Genomic DNA, 19,857 nt, shown 5'->3' on the forward strand with positions numbered 1-19,857 from the left:
AGAGCTGTTCCCAGCCGTTATTTTAGCTGTGTGCTTTAGGGTCATTGTCTTGCTGTAAGGTGAACCTTCGGTCCAGTCTGAGGTCCTGAACACCCTAGAAGAGGTTTTCCGCCAGGATATCTCTGTACTTGGCTGCATTCATCTTTCCTTCATTTGCAACCAGCCGTCCTGTCCCTGCAGCTGACAGATTTCTGTCAAGGTGGGGTGCTGAGTGTACATTTATGAGAAATAAAATGAACTTTTTCTGATTTTAGCAAATGGCCGCAATGAAATAAAGAGAGAAACATTTAAAGAGGTCTGAATACTTTCCATACCCACTATATGTCCTCTGTTAAGACATCTGCTTATATTAAGTTCTCTTAGGAGCTCATTCACATACCTGTAGTGGAATAATTGATTTATCTGAGCAGACTCCCAATATTAATTATCTTCCTTTTCCCAAAACCCAACAATGATCAGCACCAGCAGCATCCCGTACTGGCAGCTACAACACCCTGAGCATATTTGCTGCACATTTCCAGGACTGGAAGTTACACATCAGTTTCTATGATCCTACAGCATCTCTGCAGTTTCTAGGTGTGGTGGAGCAAAGTGCGTCATCGCTAAAGCTTGCTTGTGCCTCCTCTGACTCACACTAGCTTTGAATGCATTAAAGCTGTTGCAAATAATATATTCTGCTTTATGATTTCCTGTTTTCTGGAATCTTACATTTCTGCCTTCAGCGGATGACTTAGTCCCACCGCTGGTCAGGAGTCCCTTGAGCTCCTGCTGACTTGGCAGGTTTTAGCAGATACTGGTTAGATGTATGAAATCCTCTAAATCTAAAGTCAAGCATTAGACAGAAAATAACTTGTAAGAAATTCACATTTTTATTAAAAAATAAAGACAATCAAAACATCTTCCGTAAAGGACAATCACGTAAGCTTTTTCCCACCAAAAGCAGAATGTTGTACTTGTCTAATCTGATGCTTTCAGGCGAGACTAAGCGCCATCGACTACACGGAAATATGATTCCAGGGTAGGATCAGTCCTCTCTTACGCCACCGGTGATAATTTAGACGCACCAGTTAATACGGCTGCAAACAACACCCCACAGTTTACTGCCGGTTTGTGTGTTTTATTTCTGAAAACCTGATACAAACCAAACTGTAAAATATCCACTCTCTCGTTCAAATGAACACATACACGCACACACGCACACACGCCTGGATTCAGCGGGTGCCGAGATGAGAATGTGAGTCATCTTTTCTGCACATCTCTCGACTGGTCTGCCTCAGATGATTTAGCACAATTTTTGCACAACAGCACAAGATTTTACGTAAACATTATCGATGCAAAAACAGGAACAAAAAAACAAACAAAAAAAAAGAATAGAAAGATGCAGCATCTACGGCAAATGACAGTCTCATTTCATATAACTGGCCACTGGCCGAAGGAAAACAAAACAAAACAGTGATTTGAACTTCATGAGTGAGGTTGATGCACCTAGCGTTAGAAACACACCAGTCCAGTGATGTTATAAACCACGAGAAGAAAATGGCACATCTTCTTCCATTAGATAAGCAGAAAGCAAGATCAACAGTAAAAATCAGAGACGACTTTGATCTTATCCACACATTGGATGAAAGAAGTCTGATTGTTTACTATTGAACCGTTCAAACTTAACAAAAAAAAAAGAAAAAAGTTAATTAAAGTGTGCTGGCACAGTTTAAAGTCTTACACAAAATCATGAGGTTTCATCTTCAATCTCTACTATCATTATTAATGAGCTGCCACATGGAGTAGATAAATGTGCAAATATCTCATTTTTCCTCAGAACTACAAACATATGAAATCATTAAACTAAGCTATGAAAAAAAATTCAATGGAAAAATAAATATATTTCTGCGGGAGCGTTGTGCAAGGACCCTTTCGCTTTTGCACGTGCTGGGTGGAGGAGTCGAGGAAGGGGCTGAACGGATGCAAGCGCACCAAAGACAGCGGCTTCTTTTTTTAAACCCAAAAAACAAAAAAGTAACAAAAAAAAAAGGATTTGAACCAAAAAAAATAAAATAAATACAAATAAAAAAAGGAAGTCAATCATAAAAAAGTAAAACAGTAAAAAAAACACTTAACATTCAGAGTGAGGACATCAAGAGGGATTGTGGTATTGGACTCGACCGACGTCCTCCCAGTATTGCTAATCCAGATACGATTCTGTAAAAAATGTAATAAAGTGAGCTCTGAAAACTAAGGCTTGCTGTTATGAGGCAAGAGCAGGTACCCCAAAAGCTGACGGTGACGCACTAGTCCCACGACGGGCGTGACTGAATGAGCGGCAGCTGAGAATCGGACTTATCGACAAAGTTCAAGGAGACGGAAATGTGAGCACCATTGTTTTTGGCATCCTTCTTTGGTGACCTGTACGTGAAGTCTTGGGAGGGAAGGAGAGTGGATGTAGTGTTTTAGGACTGGAGGTGAGGCGCGAAGGATGAGGAGGATGAGGAGAGCTGTGCCGGGTCAGAATCGCCCCTCGAGCGAGCAGTAAGGCCAGGGTGAGTTAGTCCAGTTGGAGAGGAGTAGCGCCGTCAGCCGGGGAGGAAAACCCCCAGCGACAGTTTGAGCACCAGCTATTATTATGATTATTATTTTTGTGTTTTTTTGAGATTTCAGAAGCAGTCTCAAAGAAAATGAAACCCATTTATATCTATATATATTATTTACAAACCCTTGTACAAAAAGAAAGAAGAAAATCCCTGATGTGTTACTCATGAAAGAGTTTTTCGTTCTCTGTTTTATTGGAGTTTGAGACGGGGCGACGCGTCAGTGGCTCCAGCCCATGAGGTGGCTGACGCGGGCCTTCTCCGTCATGCGGCGCACCCGTCCTGAGCGGGACATGCCCAGGTTGAGCGGGTCCTTGGAGCCCTGACCGTCGTCCTCCGATTCATCCCTGTACACAACTGTCCTGCGGCCCTGGTTGCGCGTGTTCACCCGCCCGGATTTACACCGGGATCTCCTCAGCTTCCTCCTTGCTGCTACTGCCCCTCTCTGCATCTCCTCCTCTTCCTCTTCCTCCTCCTCCTCTTCTTCTTCAGGCTCTTCTTCCTCATCAGGCTCCTCTTCATCTTCTCCATCTTCCTCCATGTGTCTTACATCCACCTGTTGCTGAAGTTCCACCTCTTCCTCCTCCTCCTCTTCTTCCTCCTCCTCCTCCTCCTCCTCCTCATCGTCATCCTCCTTCTCCTCCTCTGCATCTTCATCCTCCTCCTTCTCCTCCTCCTCTGCATCTTCATCTTCTTCCTTCTCCTCCTCTGCATCTTCCTCCTCTTCCTTCTCCTCCTCCTCCTCCTCCTCATCCTTCTTCACCGGCAGCTGTATTCGTGCTCGTTTGGGCGCCTGCGCCGCCGCCTCCTCCTCCTCCTCTCCTTGGTGTCTCCTTTTCCCTGAGGCCGCCGCCATCTTGCCCTTCAACGAGAGGCGCAGCGGCAGGCGGGGGGCTTTGCTGTAGTCGTGATCGCCTCCCTCCGCGTACTTCTCCACCTCGGAATCCGAGCTGTTGTCACTGTCGGATGATGAGGAGGAAGAGGATGATGATGATGACGAAGATGAGGATGATGAAGATGATGAGGATGACTCGGACGAGGAGCTGCTGGATTTGGATGTTCCCTCGCCGTCTCCGGACCGGAGCGTTTCCTGCTCGTTCCTCTGTCTGGAGTCTTTGCTCGGGTGCAAGTTACGCCGTTTCCCTGTTTCAACACCAGACGGTGATCAAACCTGCACTGCAACTGTAAAACTGAAATGTGTGAATAACAGAATAAATGGCTCGTGATACCTGACTTCTTCACTGGAGTCGCTCGGCTTCGGGTCGTCCGATTCGGCCCTTGACCTCTGCTCTCCACACTTGTCCCTGAACTTGGGGAGGAAGGCTGGCTCTCCTCTTCCTCTGCTACACTGCTGCTTTGTTGAGCTGAAGCAGCAACACAATAATTAACAACCACATTTCTTTAGAAAACACATGAAAGCATGTGAGTTACATAAAAACAACCTTGAGTCAACAAAAAAAGCAGGAAACGCAAATGTAAATGATTTATAAATCTCACAAAAACATATTTTAGTCACAATAGAACATAAAAACACATGAAATTCATGAAGAATAGCAGTTCAGAAACGTCAGTCGCAGTAAAACGGTTAAGCAACATTATCAAGTATAAAACATGATGTTAGACAGACATCATCTAAAAAACCAAATGGGCAGATTCACTAATTTTCAAACATCTACAAATTGTTAAACAATTTTAGGATAATGCTCCTAATCTACAGGACATAATATAATAAAAAGATTCTGAGGATCTGGAGAAATCTGCACTAAAGATTAGACTCAGAATCAATACTGGACGACTGTGGATCCTCAAGACGGCATTAGATCAGGAAGGATTCAGTACTGAAGAACCTCTGCATGGACTCAGAAATGCTCCCGTAAGGTAGTCTGCTGTGCTGTTCACCAACGCAGATTAAAGCTCCAACGTGAAAAGAAGGAGACGTGTGAACATGATCAGGAACCGTTATTACAAATCTAGAGTTGAACCTCCATCTGGAAAACCAAGGACGCAGCATCCATGGTTTCCAAGAAGAAGAGGGTCCATGGGTTTGTGATTTTCATATACTCTTCATAAAGTACCCCAACTTTTGTGGGATACAATATCCTGGCATGTAAAAGTATTTAAAGCATCAACCTTTGGCTCCTTTTAGCATGTAGCCTGTCAACAATGACACATTGACAATATTACCAGCTGATGTTTCAATGTATATTACATGTATTTACGACAACTGAGGCTGTGAAAACTGATTAGAGACTGAATCTGCTCCACGTGGACACATTTAAATGTAAACAGTTTACAGTGCTATGATGAGGGAGCCAGCGATGCGGTCGTACCCTGATATGGTCTCCGAGAGCGCCTCTTCCTTGAGATCTGCAGTTCATTCGTCTCAGACACTTTCCCTGACTTCTGCCTCCTTTTAAGGCTGAAAATATACAAATCAGAAAAGCAGCAACATTTCACAATGATTATAAAAACATCACGGCAGGGTTCTTGCAACTGTCAAACTTTTGAATGCAGCATTACTGAGATACATCATTTTCTGTATTTACAAATAGACCAGGGGAGGGCAATCCTGGTCCTGGCCGGCGTTCTGCATCTTTTACATGTTTCCCTGTTTCAACACACCCAATTCAAATTAATGGATCATCATCAGCTTCAAAAGTCTGCACAAGAATGTTAAAGACACAGTTATTTGTATCAGGGGAACATCTAAAACATGCAGGACAGCGAGCCCCGAGGACCAGCACTGCCCACCCCTGCTGCAGAACCTGCTGCAGAACCTGCTGAAGAACCTGCTGAAGAACCTGCTGAAGAACCTGCTGAAGAACCTGCTGAAGAACCTGCTGCAGACCTGCTGAAGAACCTGCTGAAGAACCTGCTGCAGACCTGCTGCAGACCTGCTGCAGACCTGCTGCAGACCTGCTGAAGAACCTGCTGCAGACCTGCTGAAGAACCTGCTGCAGACCTGCTGCAGACCTGCTGAAGTACCTGCTGCAGACCTGCTGAAGTACCTGCTGCAGACCTGCTGAAGAACCTGTTGCAGACCTGCTGCAGACCTGCTGAAGAACCTGCTGAAGAACCTGCTGAAGAACCTGCTGAAGAACCTGCTGCAGAACCTGCTGCAGACCTGCTGAAGTACCTGCGGGATGGACTACGAGGCGGGGAGGTGCCTCCGTTGTGCAACCTGTTCCTGGAACTCAGTCTCTGGCGCGTCCGCCGCTCCTTCTGAATGGCTGACTTGTAGTCAGCGATTATGGAGATTATTTGTTTTTCAAAGAAGGCTGATAAGCTGAGGGTCATGAAATAGATCTGGAGATTTAAAAAACAAAACAAACAAATTAATTTTCCCTACAAGATTACCTTTAAAATATGTTTTTTTTTCTCTGTTAGGACATCACCTGTGATTTCTTGTTCGGTGTGTAAGCTTTAGAGTTGATGAAAATGAGGCGAACATCTTTGGCAAACTCCAGGGGACTCCCGTAGTTTCCTGCCACCAGCGTCTCCGACACCGTGCAAAGATCCATGGGCGTGTCGATAATGTCTCGATAGTCCTGAGCAGAACCAAAAGCATGAATACCAACAGAAAAACCTTCTGAATTTAGTCTAAAACACTTTCAAACACGGGCAGCCTTATATCATAATCAGACGGGGTGTTTTTACCGGGTACTCGAAGAGATCCACAGGCTGTCTGAACGGTTCTGAATCATGGGAGACCACCATCCGGCGCAGCAGCTCTTTGCACTGGCTCCGCCATGCCGTCACATCCAAAACCACACCTCGCTGCTTGGAATTAGGGTCGCCCCCCTGACAGAGAGACAAATGAGTTTCACCGCAACTGCGACTGACGTCAGATTTCACATCACGGCTCAAGACGACCGGTTAGAGGCTGATCTTTCTTACCCGATGCCCTGTAGATGTCCCTGGAGTGTCTGAATCCACATCTAAGTCAACCTACAGAGGCATAAACACAACCTTAATAAAAACTTTCATGGCTCAGATGAACATTGTGGCACATATTTTAACAATCCCATCCTCCCACCTCAGCCTCTTCTCCACTGCTGACCTCAGACCTCAGTTTGTGATACAAGTCCAGGATGTCAGTGCAGCTCTGGTCTCTGATGGACAACATTAATTAAGAAAGTTAGACACCTGTAGGAAACTTGCTTGTTACAGTGAGAAGTCTGTAATACAGGGGAAGCAGTCTTACCCGATGTAGTGGAGGAGAACGTCGGTGACCACCTTAGCTGCTGCTACGATTGGGCTTTGGGGTTCGTTGAAGGTGCGGGCGTTGTGTTCGATGTAACGCACCTCCCACATTAATGCAGAGATCCGCCTGCGGCAGAAAGTAACGTCAGTTTGCAGCAAGGAAGGAGAAGGAAGACACGCTGTAAAGTAGGGCTGTGCGATTAATCGATTTAAAATCTAAATCGGATTTATTAATCAAAATCGATGTTAAAAAAGGAAAATCGGAAAATCGATTTTCCTTTCTTGCAGCTGGCTGCATTACAGACAGAGCTCGTCTAGTCATCTTTGTTTGGTCAAGAAAATTGTAAATGTTGTCACTTTGCTAAACTCAAGGAGGATTAACAGTATCTTTCATTTGCACTTCATTCCCAATAGGGAAATTTGTTTGCTATTTTTCTTTAAAAATAAAGATAAAATATTTTAAACAATTTATCCCATTGTCTTTTGTAGTTTTACCAAAAAAATCGAAATCGAAAATCAGGTTTTCAGAGAAAAAAAATACCGGGATTTTATTTTTGTCCAAAATCGCCCAGCCCTACTGTAAAGCATCGGGTCCCTGCAAACATTTCCGAGGAAAAACGCTGAACTTTGTTCACCTGTAGAAGCGATTCTCCAGCCGCTTGCGGACCGTGCTGAGGTCGGTGGGGTAAGCCACGACAGTGCAGTACAGAGGGTAGTCCTGCAGGTTTACCGGTAATGTGAAGGCTTTGGCGACATCTGCGGACAAACAAGCGCCAGATCAGACACGAGGGTGGACGGGGGGGGGTCACCTTCCTGTGATAAACTTGTGATCCTCTCGTGGCCTACCCAGTGTGACGAGCTGGTCGATGCCACAGATGACTCTCTCACAGTCTTCGTCTCGCGTGTGAGCCCCCCACTCTCCTTCCTGAGGCTCGTAGAGCAGAGCTGTAAACTCCTCCTCCGAGACCTCCACACCGTCACCGACCTGTTCTGGCAAGGCGGCTGATGGAGCCAGAGAATGTGTCAGGAACCAAGTTAGAAAAACTAAATCTGTCATCAGCGCCTTATAAAAGCAGGAAACAAAGCATTCTCCGTGACTTCTCTACAAGAGGCTTCTGCGTCATTCACCATCACGAACTTCAATTTACGGCTTCTCGGGTGAATGGAATAAGGATTTTGTTTATATTATTTACAAAATATGGTATGTTTCTTGTGAGAGCCCGCACGCCTCTCCACAGCAACAAACAGTGAGTTGAAGTAACAAGGTAATGTAATAGAGCTAAAGTTATCTCTGTCACAAAACAAAGAAACTCTTAATTATTTTGTGTATTTCTTAATCACAACATATCCTAGAGAAAACTAGCAATCTTTTTTGTTCTAGATGCTTCGTCCACAGCAGCAAAATGCTTTCCATGCTGCTAGAATATATAATTCTATATAACCATTTTTTCCACAGCACCATCCTGCTACTGATAAAAAGAATTACACAAAAAGCCAATTATGGGAAAATGAACATCTGAACCCGTCGCACGTCAGACTACGTCAAAAACAGTAACCACAAGTGTCAAAGACTCCGATGACACCAAGTGGAGGTGAACAGGGTAGAATATAATTTAAGCAAATTGAATGGAAGGATATGTTTTACAGTATCCATGCTTAGCTTCATGCATATCATAAAAATCCTTTACTATTTTGTTGATTTACATAAGCCTTTAAACTGAAATAAATACATTTTTGTGAATTTTGGATATAAGCATAGAAATGAAACAAGAAGGTTACTATAAGGGTAATTAGACGGAGAAGGGGTATGAATAACATTTCTTGCTTATTAATACCCCTTTTCAGACAAGTTTATTCAATTGGAAATGTTGTTTATATTATTTTTCTATTATGTACAAATGTATATATGAATATTACAGTGATGAGCTAATACTGGTGAATATGTACATGTTGTTTGGGATTGTTCTTTTGTAAATACTGTTTACCAATCACGTTTGTGGTAATTGTCTGAAATAAATTCATTCATTCAATTTGAATTATGACTACATATAATCTTAAATGAGTGTTGTTTTTGTAGTGGAGGTGGGGACACAACATGACAACTAACTAAAATACTACAATTAAATCTTTTCACAAAGTTAATTTTTGTGCTGTCACCAACTCCAAATGTTTGAATGTCATAACAAGATTAACCAACTTTTTTAATGCGCCCGCCCCATCTACAACTGTTAAAGAAAATTAGCCCTGAAAAAGACAAAAGAGTGAACTATTTTTAACAAAATCCTCCAATTACACGTATAAAAGGAAGTTAAATGGAAGTCTGATTAGTCCTGACGACTCTACTGACCTTCCTCTGGAATAGGTTCCATATCCCACGGGCTCATTCTCTCCCGCTCACCGTTATCCCATCTGAATGAAGATACACATATGATTAACATAAATAAAACAAAGCACATAGTTAGCAAAGAAGGGTGGCAGCTCCAGACATGAACATACTTTACTGCGTAGCACTGAAACAGGCTATCCGGATAATCCGACTGCAGGGGCTCCTGGTCCTCCACAGACCCGAACCACCAGGCGTCATCAATGATGCTGCGGAACCTCGAACCTGCACAGAAGATCCAACATCAGGGGAAGAAAGTCCTCAACAATCAACGTGAGCGACAAACACTGTCTCAAAAAAAGAGAGAAAGCAATCTAGCCAACCTGGTTGCCAGTTGTGCTCTTTAGCTTCGTTGTAAAACTGCTGCAGCACAAGGAAATCTATTACATCGGGCATATCATGATACCTTGTGACAATGAGAAGGGGAAAAAACAAAAGGAATGGTGAAATGCTGCACATGTGTTGGAGTTTCAGATGATTACTACTAATGTTCTGGATATAGACACTTACTTTAAAGAGAAAGACTCATTGGTCATCTTCCTTGAGACGGGGTCTAATAAAGCCAGCTTGAGGCAGCAGACGGTGGGAGGTCCCACTTCATATTTAATTCCAACCACCTTCACAGATTCCTGGTCCTTAAATGACATAAGGAGGATTTTTTTTCTAAAAGCTAACTTTAAGTCCACTTAAGTGGGACTTTTATAACGGAGTACGTAACGTCCGACAGACAGAAGAGGCGTTCCTCACCCTGAGATTGAGTCTGTTCCACGGCTGCTTCTGAGGGTTGACGGTGTAGGCCTTGGCCCGGCGAACGGCCCGCACGTAGGCCTGGTGGCCCTGTTTGAAGTAGATGAGCTGCGGGAGGAACCGACAACCATTGATTAGGAATATGTGTTAAGAAATATATTTTTCTTTAACGTCAGAGTACCAGTTCTTACTTCATCTCCCATTTGTGGGACAAAAGGAGAGCGGCGTGGGATGGTTTCCATTATCCATGACGGCGGCAGCCACTCCTCGGCATTAAGTCCAGCCAGAGAGGACGTGGGTTTCTGAGTGTGTACAGTTTGTTAAGCAGTTAGGTGCAAAACTGGTCTTATTTTCTGTCTTCAAAAGTACAGTGAGAGGGAAATTAAAACATATTTTTAAGAAATGCTTTCAGTGGGACGGACCTGTTTGGTCTCTTTGGGCTTTTTCTTCTTCTGTTTTTCCTTCTTCTTTGCCTTCTTGGCCTCGTCGCCCCCCTCTTCCTCCTCGGAGCTGCTGTAACCTGAAGGTTGCACGGGCCTCCTGGTCGGTCGCTTCGGTGGCTGCAGGTTGATCCCGGCATCAGCAGTCCAATCAGAGTATTCACTGGAAGAGTCACTACAAATTAAAGACAGATGTTGGTAAGGGGGAGACCGGTCCTGCACTCTGAAAACACCCATCAGCCAAAAGTAAGCATCATAAGTAAACCTGGAGCTGCTTTCACTCTGCCACCGAGTTTCACCGTCAGACGAGGCTTCAGATTGCTCCGCCTGTTCTTCTGCCTGTAAGTGCAAAGATTAATGTTATTACTGTACAAAATGAATTTCTACAGCATGTCCAACGTTGCACGTACATCTCCACTGTCTGAGTCCACCTGGCTGTCAGAGTTACGTCGGGTGCTTGGGTTTCGAGACCTCGTTCCGGGACGGCGGACTTGAGCGGAGCGAGTCTGATAGGTGTGGTGCTGCTGCTTCTTCTTCTTCGTCGGCCGCAGGGAGCGCAGGCGTGACGCCAGAGGGTCGTTCTACAAGGTTCAGAAGGTGAATAGAAAATGAAGATTCAGGAATAGAAACAAACACACACAGTCTTTCTGACTTATGAAACAGTGAGTTGGAAAGCAGCAGACCTTGGGGGTGCACATCACTGGTTTCTTCCTCCTCTCCGAGTTGTAAAGAGAACACTCCATGTCACCTTTGGCTCGTCTGCAATCCTCTAAAACTCTAGAAAAATAATCCATCAAGATGAGAATCATTACAAAATGTACAAATCACTTACTGCTTTATGCCTAATCCTTAAAACTACATAGGTTCTTTTAATCTGTCTCACCCAGTACTCGAGTTGAAGGGGGATGAGGGGGGACGGCATCCCCCCTGAAATAAAAACAGTAAAAATCATCCCCCCTGTAAAACTGCCATCCCCCCTTTCCATCCCTTATATCATTTCATCAATGAATGTGGTTTTACTGCTATTTCAACATTTAGAGTCATCACCAGAAAAATAACACCATAAAAATAACTTATTTGACAATTTTCACCTGTTTCAAGTAGATTTTCACTTGAAATAAGTAGAAAAATCTGCCAGTGGGACAAGATTTATCTTCTCATTACAAGCAAAAAAAATATTGTTCCCCTGGCTGATTTTTCTACTTATTTCAAGTGAAAATCTACTTGAAACAGGTGAAAATTGTTGTTTTTTCCCAGTGATGAGTCTTGTTTTAAGTGTAATAAGATTTTTTACTAAAATGAGACATTTTAACTAGAAATAAGACAAATATTCTTATTTTGAGTTTTTGCAGTGAACCATTTTAATTATCCTGTGAAGGACAGAGTCATATTGATAAGTTCAGAAAACTGTTTTTTATTTTTGTGTTTTGATGTATTAGATGTAAGCCCAGTGGATATTTAAAGCTTGCAGAAGGCTGCATTTAACTGCTGCTATGTCATTCCTGCAGGTGTTTTGGTCAGTGCCATTATTTGTAATATATTATATTATTTGTAATCAGCACAAATTATCTGTCCCCATATGATAAAATCCACCATCCCCCCTGATTTCTTACTCGAGTACTGGTCTCACCTGAAGGTCCCTCGTGGGAGCTCATTAACCACGACTCTGCGACTCCAAGCCAGCAGGTCCCTCTCTGTGGCCACTTGACTACGGAGGGAATTATGTTGCATTTGCCAAACCCTGTCCACCTGCTCAGTGGGTTGAGCTTCAGCAGGGGGAGAGGACGGCACCACCTCGCCCTCTGCAGCATCTGGAAACACACATTTATTGGCCTGTAGTCACAGCTCAATATATCATCTACATACCCTCCGAAGGAAGGAACTTAATATGTTAAAAATATTAAATATATCATTAAAAAAATAAAAACCACACTTGTTATATAGCTCCAAACTGCAGGTGTATTATCTAAATCCCTATAAACTGACCAAAAACAGACTGCCTGCCACTTAAATAACCAGCAAGGAAAACATACCCGCTTCCCCTTCAGCTTCTGGTTCTGCATTGTGACGCCCATCCTGCTCATTCTGCAACTGTCTGATGAGATTGTCCAATAGGCTTTCACCGTTTTCCAACGTTTGCTGGCCAAGTACCTGCTCAACCAACTCGCCATCACCTGAGCACGAAACAAGAACAATATAGGTTTAAACTCTGTCGGTCTTATTTACTACGATGAAGTTATGATTAAAGTTTTGAAAAGTGAGCGGGCTAGTTACTGTTAGCCATGTATCCCAGCTGAGGTACTAGCAGGTCCTCCTTGCAGTTCTCCCTTCCCGGCACCAGCCGCTGATAGTGAGGAGGATGAGGATTCCCATCAACATCCACAAGAAACGGTGAAGGCATGAGGTGAGGAGCCTGCTGCGTCTGCTCATCCAGGACGTAGTTATTAGCGTCCCGGATGAGAGGCCGGTAGTCCGTGTGGAAGAACATCTGGTCAGGAATCTGGAGGAGGATAAAGAGAAGAAATAAAGATTCCTGAGATAAAGACAAATGGCCAAAAAAAAAAAGAGAAAAATAAGAAATTATTATGAATACATTCAACACATTTCAATGACTAGTACCTTCTCGTATGGTCTGCTGCAGCCAAAACCAGAAATTAGCAAATGACCATGTGAATCAGTGCAGGCGAAATGCAGCCCATCCACTGAAAACTTGCAGTCATAAATAGCACCGTGACCCTGGCCCTCAATCTGAAACAAGAATGTAACATTAACTCGACGCTGCCGAAACTCACAGAGGACGACACCACCGCACCGATCATTCATTACCATGTTGAAGAAGTTGCGGATCTTGACTCCTTTGGTTAGGTCCCAGATGTAGATGTTGCCGTCGTGGCCGGCAGATAACATAATGCGCGGGTCAAAGGGGTGGGCTTCCAACACAAACACCTCATCATCGTGTCCCTTGAACAGATAATGCGTAAATATTAAGAGTGGCCTGAATGCCAAAGACAGCAGTCTTCAATCATTTTTTTTTTTTGACACTTGTAGGATTCCACACTGAATATACAGCTACTCACAGACAAAACATGCAGCAGCTGTCCAGATGTTGAGCTCCACACTTTGAGCAGGTAGTTCGACACTGCTGTGATGACGGTTCTATCTCTGCGATCCCAGGCCACCATGGTCACTATCAACTTGGCCTTATCGTCGCCATTGGCAACAGTACTCCTAGAAGAAAGCATCCCAAAACACATGAACACAAAAAAAAACAAAACAAAAAAAAAAATCAGCAATGTGGAAGCCTGTCGTCCAACACCATTTCCTCTCTTACCCAGGTAGTTTTGCCGCCATGTCGAGAGTGATGCTCTTCCACTCTTGTTGCTGGTAGTGCCAGATCCTGGCGGTGCCGTCACGACTGCCGCTCACAAACCTCAGACTGGAGAAGCATAGACATTGAAAACGGTCGGGGCTTTATACCGCTCATAAAGATTATTTAAAGTCTATTTATATCTCACCCTTCACTGTTGTTGCTAAACTGGACCACCACGACTTTATCCTAAGAGGAAATCAATTAACAAAAATAATTGTTATTAAGAGTCTGTTTAAATTAATTTCTGAGTGTTAAAGTGAATCAAACATGTAGACAGTATTGCGTTTATTTCTTACCGTGTGAGAATCCATCTCAGCGACCTTCATTGGAGTTTCAGCACCAAGGTAGTAGACCCTTATCATGTGATCTGTGCCACCAGTGACCATAAATATGCCACCTAATGACAGTAAACACAACAAAATGACGGTAAAACACTGAGTCTACAACATCCAAATCATAGCATACCCTCATTTTTAAAAGGGTTATGATTCTAATAGATATGTTTTGTTTTTTTGACAGAAAATCCAGAGGGAGGAGCCAGCTGTTCCAGCTGTTGCCAGGGACCAACGAGCAGGAGACTGTTCTCCAATTAGCCCAGGTTGCAGCCAGCGTCCATGGACGCCAGAAACTGGACGTTGCCCCTTATTGCAGAGGTTTGATGACTCTACTCAGTCAGTGATGTCACAGTTTCCTGCTAATCTGTACTACTCATTAAATTATTATTTATTTTCTCTCAAATTTAAGTGGCCAGAATAAACAGGTGACATGGTTACCTTACATTAAAGTTTTGAGTAGTAGTTAGTTACATCTAAGACCTTTATATATATGAACTCTAAAGAATAATGTTAATAATATGCCCCCTTTAGTAAACTTTTAAAAGATTTTTCCTTCTGCAAAACAGTTTTCAATTAAAAAAAAATGTATATACTTTTTTTGGTTAGGCCACATCTCATTTAATCATGATACTACTTCATACCACACACACCAAAGGTTTATTAAAACAGCTAATTAAACTGAGTTCATTCTACTTCCAGGAAGAGAATTAGGAAGAAACACATGCATAATGAAAATGTTATATGGTTCACAGTTATACGGCTATAAAGGCTCTGCAGGAAAGGACACAGTTTTTTTATTTTCATAATGAACACTCATAGACTGAATAATCAGAAGGCCAATTTAATTATGAGTCATTACGAGATAATCACGATTTGCACATTAGGACACATCAGTATGCCTATAATTTCTTGAACCCTGTAATAAAAAAAGATACATTTCAAATTGCACTGCCAAAACTGTGCAGAATAAATGAATCAAGGTGACATTAATGGCTATTTAAGCTCAGTAATTCTGTTATTCATTCACTGGTTACATGTTTGTGACCTTCGAGCGTTGACTAAAATACAAGGACTGAAACAGAATCTAGAAACCATATTCTGTCTTGTGAGGATCATTTAGTTGGTTTTGTATTATACTTTCTGGAAAGCGATCTGCTTTCCAAGACTATGAGTCAGTAAGAGGAAGTCTTAACCAAGATATCTGCTATGTGAACTTCCTGTGGTCAGAGAGGTAGAATCAGAGAGTAGCTGACTGGTTTCAGGAGGACTGTGCAGTTTCTGCTTTTAACTGTTTTACTCATGACAGTAGTTTAGGAAGAATACATCTAAACACTGAAATGTGAGCAGGCACGTAAATGCACTTACCACTACTGAAGGAGGAAGTCGAGACTTGGACTCCTGGCCGTGACCGCTCAACAAACTTGACTGGTTGATCACTAAGTAAAAAGGATTAAAAGAAAGGTTGTAGTTGTGTTCATGACAACAAAAAAAAGGAAGTGCTATAAAACATTGTATTAGATAGGTCAGTACTTACTTAAATTTCAAGCTGAGTGAGTGCCATTTCCAGAAACACACCATGCCATCTGCACCTGTTGAGGCAAGGTATCGCACCGTCCCCCTGGCTGCAGGACAAAACTAGAAGGACAGACAAAGACGTGAAGTGAGACGATTTCACTTTCAGAACTTGAAGTATGATCTGGTTTTTCTTCCTCTCAGTTTAAGTAGTTATTTAAGATGTTTGGACTTTAGATGGCGGATGTGAAATCTGTATGGACACCTGTATGGATGTGATGGAGGCAGCATGGGCCTGCAAGATAGCGATGGGGGCACAGGTCCGAAGGCACCACACTCTGATGATTTTGTCACAGCTGGCTGAGGCGATGAGACTGTTCTCATGGTTCACAGCCATGTCACAGATCTCTGCTGAGTGGCCACGGAGGGTTGCCAGGAGCCGGCCATCGTCGGTGGCCCAGATTTTCACAAGGCAGTCATCAGAACCCTGAAACGCAAGAGGATGACAAAAAAAAAAAAAAAAAGTGAACGCCACTCCTCCTTCACTTCAAAAGATTATTCAGATTTGAATAAAAACTCAAATAAATAACCAAAAACTACCACTGTGATGCCTTTGATAAAGATGCAATAACCTCAAACCCCCAAATCATCACTCACTGTAAATATGCGCCGACCAGTGCGGTCAAAGGCCACACAGTAGACTGAGGAAAGGTGGCCAAGGATACGCTTGTGTATCTTCAGGTGCTGGTAGGAGGAAGATGGCATGGCCTGGCCAAAACGAGCGGTACCTGTGGCCTGGCGAGCGCCCATGATGGACACTTGATCAAGAAAAGTAAGAAATTCATTATTAACAGACTATAACGTAAAGTATGAACTATGTCAGAGGAATGTATTATACACGTCTGAAAGTTAAGTTAAAAATATATAAATAAATGAATTTTCACACACCAACATTAGGAACATTTCCATTGGTGGCTGGAGGTTCTGGTGGACGTCCTCTGTGGAGTGCAGCAACAGCTGAGCCACAACATACTTTGTGGCTGCAACCTATTTTACACAGATCAGTTTAAAATGACACGAAATCAAATACATTTCCACAAATATAATAAATACTAACAATAAGGGTATGAAGTTACATTTAGAATGTGCCGGTTGAACTGATCAAAAACAAACAAAGAGACAATAATCAAGGTGTACGGGAGACAAATGCTCACTTTTGGTGGTGCGAAGCAAAGACTGTCTTCCCAGCCCCAGAAGAGTCGGGGCTCCAGGAACACTAGGTGGGATCTCCTTCTCTATCAACGGACCTATCCGCTGACAAACCCGGAGCAGATAGTCTGCAGGAATGTGCTGGTTCAAAATCATCTGCAGACATCAAAATCATTAATAATCATGTAGGATTATAAAATGATGGATCTAATAGAAATAAATGAGCAAAATACAAATATTTCAGTTGCATTCAATCAAAACAACCACTGAAAAAAAAAAAAAAAAACAACAGGCAGACTAAATACAATTTTGATTGACAAAACCCAGACTCGCAAACAAAGAACCCTCTAAAGCATGCACACGTTGGAAATGAGGTGAAGTGTATTTTCTTTGATTGTTTGATTTTGTTGTGCTTTAAATGCTGTTGGACATTTAAGACAGGAGGGGTAGAGACACCAGCCAATAACACCCTGCTTTTGTGAGGAGGATCCTGATGCAGCAGTCAGTTGAGAAGGTTAAACCTGAACTAAATAACCAGAAAGCTCACACAGAAGAGCAAGGACTTATACATAAAAATGGGCAGTGAAGTAACTCGATGTAAACATTTCTAAAAATAAATAAGGTTTTAATTTACTTTACTGCTTGTTTTTTTCTATCCCTGGTGAAGCTTATCTTTTACTTTCTGCAGCTTTTTTTTAACACTGCTGTTGCTCAGTCTCTTTGGCTGGGAGGAAGCACTAAACGTATGCTATTTACAAACAGTAGCATAAAATTGTAGCTTTATTCATCAGAATATGTTTTTTCTATGAAATAAACTTGCACGGTTTATTAAGAGTATGACTGTAATAATTAAAAGTAAACAAAAACACATTTGTAATTAGTTTGCAGAGATGTGTATCAGCATTTTGTAATAAACTAACTACAAATATGATCAAAAATGTCTCTCGTGTTCTTGCATACTTTTAATTCATTTGTTAGCTTAATTTTTATTAAATGATGGTTTCTGACAAATTCATTGAAGTAACTGAGGGAAACAATGCTTTATCAAATAAGGTATTTACGGACACGGACACACACACGGACACACACACGGACACACACACACAACAACAATAGGTCAACCTGCATTGTGCAATATAAATGGGGTGCAATTTAAAAGGTTTTTTTTTTTTTTTCAATTGGCCATTAGAACCTCATATTATTTAATAAAAGTTAAAATGCAGAATGTTTTTGTACCGAGTCAGAAAGAGGAGTGAGTGGAAAGGAGTAGGCGGGACAAAGAAACCTAGCAGCCAATGAAAAGAAGACTTTTAGCAGTCTTCCTGTTCACACGATGACGCAACTACGATCTGATTGGCTCTAAAGGAAGACTGACAGCTCACTGAATCTGTTTCAGCCAATCAGCAGCCGCCCTCGTCCCCGTTCTACCCGCCTACTAGCTCACACAATAGCATCGCCTGTATTTATGCTGCGTTCCATTTACCTCGGAAGACGGAAGTCGGAACTGGGAATGACGTCACAGCCGAGTTACCAGCGTTCCAGTTACAAAGTCGGAAAACAAGTTTGTAGTTCACATATACCACATGAAAATTGTGAAGTACACTATAGCAGCATATATATGCTGAACAATACTTGTATATGACTGATTTAGTGTGACCAAAACTAGAAAGAAGTGCTACGAATTTTTACAGAGCTCTCTTCTACTGTTTACAACCGGGGCAGCCATCTTGGAATGTGAACTCGGGGGTGGTGAAGACTCTCCCACTTTCCCAGTGGGAAATCCCACTTCGAGGGGCGTTCCAGTTGAAAAATCCGACTGGGAACTGGGAAATTCCCACTTCCGATGACAAATGGAACGCGGCATAGTTATTTATCAACAGGCCACTACTAAAACCGATGTTTAATATTTTCTAATAAACACAAACCAATTTCTACCGCACTTATCGAGGGTGATAAATTTAATAAAGACCAAAGAGCAATTCTTGAGAGACGACTGTGGAATTAAAAGTGAACAGAATGTTAAATTTGATGAAGGAGTTAATGAGGACAGTTTCAGCTCACCCATTCTTGGAAGGTCCGTTTGCTTTTCTCTCCGTCCCAGCTCCATCTCTGCGGGACCAGCTGGAGTAAAAACAACCCATTAGCGACCACGCTAAGCTACAAAGCTCCTAGTCGGCCGAGAAACTCGCTTTTTTCCGAAACCTCGTCCGATAAATGTGCCAGATGTGCTCCACAGCGGTCACACAGGTAATATTATTGAGAATAGACAGAGAAAGCTGCAGGTGGACTCACCTCAAACTCCTCCAGCTCCTGCACCAGAACCTAACAACACAGACACATGCTCAGCTTTATCAGCTCAAACCTGGCCCGATTCAAACCAAATATATCCTAAATTAGGCGTTAATAATCTCCCTGCAGGATGTTACCTGTGCTGCCTTTAAGCATGGTCCAGATTGGAGAAATCTGGCGATGAGGTAATACAGTTCTGGAAGAGATAGAGTCAGCAGCCACATTAGCTGCTGGTAAAACAGCTGCAAACTCTGCAAATGCAACACTTTTCAGGAAGAAACCAACGATAAAAAGGTCGGAACCCACCAGCCTCGGTTTGTGAAACCCGTTCCCTCGCCATCGCCTGTCGGACCGGGGGACATTTGACCGATTTGCTGTGGTAGCTTGCTCGTTAGCCGCCGGTGAGCTAACTGTGGCTAACGGCCTCCTTCTCTGGTTGTTCACGGTCCAGCTGCGCCTGCGCACTTGCGCCCCCTGCCGGAGCAACGCGACACTGCAGCGCGGGTCTTCAGTAATATACATATTCAAATGGACAATTTAGGCCAATAGTTTTAGATATGGATAATAAATATGCTTCCATAAGTGTAACACATTTAAACAATTATTATTATTGATTTAATTTTATCCTGGTTAGGAATATCTTTTGTGGTTTACCATAATTCACACAATACGGATAATACATGGTGCCTAAAATAAGAATCAGAATCAGGTTTATTGGCCAAGACAGGGAATTTGATGCGGTTATTTTTGCTCACTGTACAGTAAATAGACAAATGACAGATCTTAT

General features: G+C 42.7%; 1 protein-coding gene across 1 annotated transcript; it reads right to left on the reverse strand.

Annotated features, from left to right (window-relative positions):
* Nucleotides 1-1,096: 1,096 nt before the first annotated feature.
* brwd3 (bromodomain and WD repeat domain containing 3) lies at nucleotides 1,097-19,545 on the reverse strand. Its single transcript, XM_061739951.1, has 40 exons — nucleotides 19,377-19,545; nucleotides 19,208-19,266; nucleotides 19,074-19,103; nucleotides 18,843-18,902; nucleotides 16,787-16,937; nucleotides 16,521-16,619; nucleotides 16,230-16,390; nucleotides 15,838-16,059; nucleotides 15,595-15,695; nucleotides 15,426-15,496; nucleotides 14,022-14,122; nucleotides 13,871-13,911; nucleotides 13,687-13,791; nucleotides 13,433-13,583; nucleotides 13,182-13,316; nucleotides 12,975-13,103; nucleotides 12,630-12,855; nucleotides 12,389-12,529; nucleotides 11,986-12,166; nucleotides 11,039-11,132; nucleotides 10,766-10,936; nucleotides 10,621-10,694; nucleotides 10,338-10,530; nucleotides 10,107-10,217; nucleotides 9,916-10,023; nucleotides 9,679-9,803; nucleotides 9,492-9,574; nucleotides 9,282-9,393; nucleotides 9,133-9,194; nucleotides 7,632-7,787; nucleotides 7,421-7,541; nucleotides 6,787-6,912; nucleotides 6,619-6,694; nucleotides 6,480-6,530; nucleotides 6,240-6,383; nucleotides 5,978-6,130; nucleotides 5,719-5,888; nucleotides 4,913-5,001; nucleotides 3,812-3,946; nucleotides 1,097-3,725 (listed from the first exon to the last, which is right to left on the reverse strand). The coding sequence occupies exons 1-40, from the start codon at nucleotides 19,408-19,410 to the stop codon at nucleotides 2,803-2,805; spliced, it is 5,475 nt and encodes a 1,824-aa protein (XP_061595935.1). The 5' UTR covers nucleotides 19,411-19,545; the 3' UTR covers nucleotides 1,097-2,802.
* Nucleotides 19,546-19,857: the final 312 nt, after the last annotated feature.

This window comes from Cololabis saira, chromosome 14, assembly GCF_033807715.1.
Source record: "Cololabis saira isolate AMF1-May2022 chromosome 14, fColSai1.1, whole genome shotgun sequence".
NCBI classification, from domain to species: domain Eukaryota; kingdom Metazoa; phylum Chordata; class Actinopteri; order Beloniformes; family Belonidae; genus Cololabis; species Cololabis saira.